This window comes from Copidosoma floridanum, unplaced genomic scaffold (assembly GCF_036245765.1).
Source record: "Copidosoma floridanum isolate Cflo_tuat_1 unplaced genomic scaffold, Cflo_Japanese_pri ptg000011l, whole genome shotgun sequence".
Lineage (NCBI taxonomy): Eukaryota > Metazoa > Arthropoda > Insecta > Hymenoptera > Encyrtidae > Copidosoma > Copidosoma floridanum.
In genome coordinates this window covers 11,941,219-11,946,897 of record NW_028321888.1, presented here as the reverse complement: position 1 = coordinate 11,946,897, position 5,679 = coordinate 11,941,219, and the positions used below count along the sequence as shown (strand labels likewise).

Genomic DNA, 5,679 nt, shown 5'->3' with positions numbered 1-5,679 from the left:
AAAAATGCGAAAAACGTGTAATATTTGATTAAAAAACAAACAAAAAATTCGAAATGTAGTAGTAAAATGACTGGAAATTTTTCACCGTCGATAAAACCTTTTCGACTAAAAACTATGGAGTTTTATTATAAATATGAAACTATATAAATAGAGCTTTATCAGATGAATGTATAAATCGGGTTGTAACATGTATTTATAACTCAGACTGTCAATATCGATACATACCTTAACGCCTCTGGGGTCTCTTGGAGAGCTTGGATCACTTTTGTCGGACTAATCTAATTTTAATGTATTTAAAATTCTTGAGTAAATTAAACAGCTTGTTCATTTAATTTACTTGGAAATTTAGATATCGTTACATTTACTGCCTTTCTACTTTCGAAATAAAAATTTTAAGTAATCTATTGAAAGAAAATAATACTTATCACATAAGGCAAGGCTAATACATTTATAACATAATTAAATGTGAAATTACAACCTAGAGATAGAAGTTTGTCTATGAATTGCCATACCTTTAAATCTTACTGGCAGCTTATACTATCAAAGCCGTAAATCGGTATAGCAGCAATTATAACTGGTCAATCGTCCATTGAATTTTTTGACAATCGTTTTTGCAATTTAGGATAATTTTGTTGCTTCGAAAGAATTTTAATCCAATGCAGCGTAATAATTCTAGCAGTAATGAAGCAAGTTTATGTCTATGAATATGTCGTATACGGTGATAATTTTGGTGAATATATAGACAATTATTAAGGTTAAGAAAGTATCCAATCAGTCAACTAGAATTCCGCTATACTTACATTTTTCACTATCATCACTGACACATTAGCAGTTGTCTCATAAATATATTTTTAATATATTGATACGTAATTCCCACCATCTTTAAATTATACTTGCCTATTTAAGCTAGGCTAGCTGAAAGTTTCTTGTTTCATAACAAAAAGTTTAAGTTGGGATTTTAATCCAACACAATGAATAAGTCAATTTTAATAATTGTTGCTGCGTGTATCAGCTTTGTTTTTGCGGTAAGAAAAATATAAATTATCATTAAAAAAAAAACAGTACATTCTTTTGTTTTGTTTTGTTTCATATTTTTTCTGGTCTGTAATCTATGATGTTTGCGGTTTTTGTGTACATTATATACTTTTGTCTGGTTGAAAAATATGAGACAGTAGAGGTATATGGAATTGAAGTACGGAAAAACTTGTAATCGACATACGTGGAACCCAATACAATGCTTTTTACCACTTTTAATTATTTTATTTAGTTACTCTATGTCTAGACTTTTTTACAATATTGTTGATATTTGCACTCCAAAAATAAATTGCTAGCTTTTTTGTAATATCATTGTTAGTTAGAGTAAAAAAATTTCCTGAAAACGTGATGGCTAAACAATCACAAAGATTTCAATGTTTAAGACATTTTTTTCACAGGAACCAAAAGAGTCAGTATTGATTCCTGATTTTCGTAGAAAAGATGTGCTTCGTGCTCGACAAAGCTTCTGTTATGCTGGAAATGGATTTAATGATGGTAGAAATTAAAAAATCGCTATAATCGTTTTTATGTTGCTTTTTGACACTTAACAAGACAACTATACGGTCACGTTTAAATCTAAATAATTAAAAGTTTCATTGATTATTTTAGAAAAACTTCGGGAAATCAAAGAATTTCGTATTTATCCATCTGACGACAGCTACTATTGTTATACAGGTTGCTTTACTACTGAAACAAAATCGGTACGTCACGCTCATCGTATTTATTAAACCAGAGCAAAAAGAGTTATTTAAATAACAGGATTCAGTTTTGATATTATTTCGTCTTCATATACAACTGAGTTTTAACATCAATATACTAATTTTGAATTTAAACTAACAAACGTTTTTCGATATTAAGTGTGCTATAATAGATGAAATTGGTCTGTACAAAAAGTGTATATTTAGAAGATCTGTAATTTTTGTATTAACAGTTTTGTCTAAAAATGTAATGTACAAAAATTAAATAGTGTAAAATAATTTTTTGGCTACTGTGACACGATTTTTGTTGATTAAATCGTTAAGAAGGCACTTTAGAGAAAAACAAACTGTATAAAAAATTTTCATTTTAATGAGCCTTACAACTTTTACATTTAACGTTTTGTTGTGGAATTTGGATTCATTTCTGTAATGGGCAAATAACTTTTTTTGCAGTTTTCGTATCTGTTTTGAATAATAGAGCATCTGAATTGCCATCTAGAGTAAAATGTATGTTACAAAAACATTTTTCCATAAAACTTGTCCGATTTCCAACCATTAACTTAGACATCTAACTCAAAGATACCAAAAAAATTTCTGCCTATTTTGAAAAGTAATGACACTTTTTGCTCTGACAAAATTATTAGGCACTTTCATACATTGGTCGTGCCTAAAAGAGAAATTTTTTTACAAATACCTTTTTGTCAATACAGATAATAACAGGTGAGAAAGTCTTCAGTGAACAATATATAAAAGCTGCTCTTCATCGTACATTCCCCGAAAAGAAAGCAAATAGTATCATTGCTAAGTGCAAAAATATTAAAGGTAAACTATAATTTTTTATAAAATCATTAACATAGGAACCTGCTTGTGTTTTTAGGGCGCAATGTGCGCTCAAGGGCGTGGAGGCTTGCATCCAAGTCGCGTATCTTATTTTTCTCTTTGAGGGCAAAAAGTGAGGTTCTGGGTCTTGGTTAATGTAGTAAAAGATAAATATCGAATTGAAAGTACACAAAGATTCAGTCAAACGTTTAATATGTGTAGAAAAAGCTTTGTTTATGTATGAATAATCAGTATTTTAAGTCATTATTATATCTTCTTTATGTATTTTAAGTACAGTCGCGATATCATTAAAGTTCTTTCATTAAATTACCGTCAATACCGTTGTATTGCGTTACATTATTTTCTAACAATATTTATTAAAAAATTCTTAAGTCCTCACAGAAAAAAAAAAAAAAACAAGTTAACTTGACGTCAGTTATTTAAAATAAAAAAAAAATAAAACTTCAAACTATGTTAATTGATTAATATTCGTAGAGAAAAATGGGAACTTGCTCGTGATACCTGAATCTAGTACTTTTATCCTTGAATACAGGGAGAAAAAGAAGTTATTTTAACAGTGGTATATAAATTACTAGCTTAATTAACTAGAAATTATTAAGTAACATTTTTGACTGTTTAGTTGTTGCAATTTACATGCAAAATGTGGGGGGGGGGTTCGGAAATAACGGGGGGGTCCGAAAAACTATAGTTCACTTCAATTTTAATGATGAATGTTTGTCCCAGTGACGTGTATTTCGACGACAGCGATAGCTCAGTGCAACGACTGTTCATTATTTCGACAGCCAATCATGGAGCACCATAAGTAGAAAGTCAAAATGAACTGCCTTGTGATTGGCTGTCAAAATACTTGTCAGTGGAATGAACATTCATAGTTTTACTACAAAATTGTAGTGTACTGTCGTTATTTCGGACCCCCCTCCCCTGGAAAGTCCGAAATTGCCTGAAAAACACATTAGGTATATACTCATACTTTTAGCTTTGAGAATGAATTAGGTTAATCATTTCGGTAAATAAAGTGAAATTAATGATTTTTATTTATATGTTTCGATGCACTACTATTATTATCAAAATATTTTGTTGCCAGTTTTTCTTGTAACTTAAACTTCAATTTTAAAATGAAGAATAATGAATGTACCTAGAATCGTAGAAGCTACCGATGCAGTGCGGCTTAACTATAAATCTAAGTTAAAATAAAAAAATACTTAAATTTATTGTGAAAATTTTATCCAAGATGTTCACATTTTTTAGTTTCAAAGGATATTTGTGATGCTGGGAAAACGATTCACTCATGTTTTACTAAACAACAAATTGTTCTGGCAGATTTCATTGGATACCTTGATAGTGACGTAATATAATAACCGACAACATTAATGTTACTATCAGTAATTTGATTGACGATTAAGAAATTAAAGTAAAAAGTATTTATAAAATACTCGTATTTACTAGACGTTTAACTTCAATTCTAATACTCTCCCAAATCTAAGCAATTTAACTTTTCAGCTGGTGATCATTGTATTGAACACCTACTTATTCATGCCGAATTTCCGAAACATCTCAAACTCAAGTGGAAAAAACAATCCTTACGTTGCATACCATCCTGACAAAAAAATGTATGTGCTGCAGACAGTTATTATTTTCAGCTTAGGTTGATTAATCCAGTTTACCATTCGGCAACTTCACAACTTAATGAAGGAATGAATAAATTTAATAAATTGTCAAAATTTATGTATACCTTATTAAAACTCTTCTTCCAAACTTTTGATTTACAAGTACACTGAATTCTTAAATCACCATGACGGTCCTGTTTACAACATATAAATATTGTGGCGTCAGAGCCAAGGTTTCACATTACTCAGTGAAGTTTTTAACAAATAATCAAAATAGATTCCTCATTAGAAACAGTTTCAATGAACAAGTATAATATTTTTTAATTAAGAATTAAGTTTTATTTTGGAATCGTTTGAATAGAACATTAAATATCATTGAACTCTGCAAAAGATACATGTTAATGCCTCAAGTATCAATGAAAAGGCATTCACAAGTGAAGACAAGGCATCTTTCATGATGTATTTAAGAAAACGATTAAATATATTTGTAAATTAAAATAGCAATTACTAAATGAATAATACAATTTAATTGTTTATTGAAAAAGACTTTTCACTATTAGCTATTTTTTATTTCAAATTGAAAAAAAACCACTTTTATTTAAGAATTAGAATTCAATTGTTATTGTCAAACTAAGACATTAAATATTTTAAGCTCGTAACATTGTAAGTTTCAAGCACAGTCCAACTTAATTTGGCTGGACGTATCGTGCTTCTAGATACACTCCTAACTCTAGCTATTATGACTATATTAACAAGGCATTAATGTTCTCGACTAATGACTGTATTAAAATTTGTTGCCGAATAAAATTAAAATTATTACATTACTCACTTTGAGAGAAAAAGTAAAAAAAGTCTCTTGTTTTCTGAAGAGAAACTAAAGGCAAGGGGCATGAGCTTTTTTGCTCGTTCTCATGCTGTGTATTCAATTTTATGTGGAAAAAGTAGTACCTTTTCTTTTTGTGTATGCTTTACTGTAAAGTAGTATAAAAAATTATTTTAAAATAATTTATCCATTCAATTGTTTATTTAAAGCTTACAAAAAAATCAACTACTTTTAATGTATTTTTGCGGCAATGACAATACTAAAGTCAATTCTTATATATTCGTATTCAGTCTTTGACGTATTTTTTTATTATCTTTTGTATCATGGTAACTGCTAATAAGATACTATGTACAAACAGACTTATTATTTGAAAAAAAGATACTATATTATTTAGAAAAAAAACTGTTTTATTAATTAAACAAAAAATTTTTAAAAATAAAGTTACAATTTTTTGAAACTTTAATTACAGTATTTGAAATTATTTTAGAAAATACTGATGGTGTTTTAGTTAAAACTCGATCAGAAAGCTTAAGAGGGCTTCATGTTGGACCTACATTGGTCACCCAGTTACCTAATATATACATAGAGGGCAAATACATAGAGGTAGATAGCGCAGTGTAATGGGGGATTATAAGGGGCCAATATTAGCATCCCAACTAACCTATAAAGGAGAGGG

At 29.1% G+C, this 5,679-nt stretch overlaps 1 protein-coding gene across 1 annotated transcript; it reads left to right on the top strand.

Annotated features, from left to right (window-relative positions):
• The first annotated feature begins 928 nt into the window (after positions 1-928).
• LOC106644329 (uncharacterized) lies at positions 929-3,998 on the top strand. Its single transcript, XM_014359777.2, has 5 exons — positions 929-1,025; positions 1,434-1,530; positions 1,645-1,736; positions 2,444-2,555; positions 3,822-3,998. The coding sequence occupies exons 1-5, from the start codon at positions 972-974 to the stop codon at positions 3,926-3,928; spliced, it is 462 nt and encodes a 153-aa protein (XP_014215263.2). The 5' UTR covers positions 929-971; the 3' UTR covers positions 3,929-3,998.
• The last annotated feature ends 1,681 nt before the right edge of the window (positions 3,999-5,679 follow it).

What these genes read in the sequence shown, in the direction of transcription:
- LOC106644329 (XM_014359777.2), top strand. Translation starts at nt 972, where the DNA reads ATGAATAAGTCAATTTTAATAATTGTTGCTGCGTGTATCAGCTTTGTT. An exon ending in TTACTACTGAAACAAAATCG is followed by an intron (nt 1,737 to 2,443) that starts GTACGTCACGCT and finishes TTGTCAATACAG; the next exon opens with ATAATAACAGGTGAGAAAGT. An exon ending in TAAGTGCAAAAATATTAAAG is followed by an intron (nt 2,556 to 3,821) that starts GTAAACTATAAT and finishes CACATTTTTTAG; the next exon opens with TTTCAAAGGATATTTGTGAT.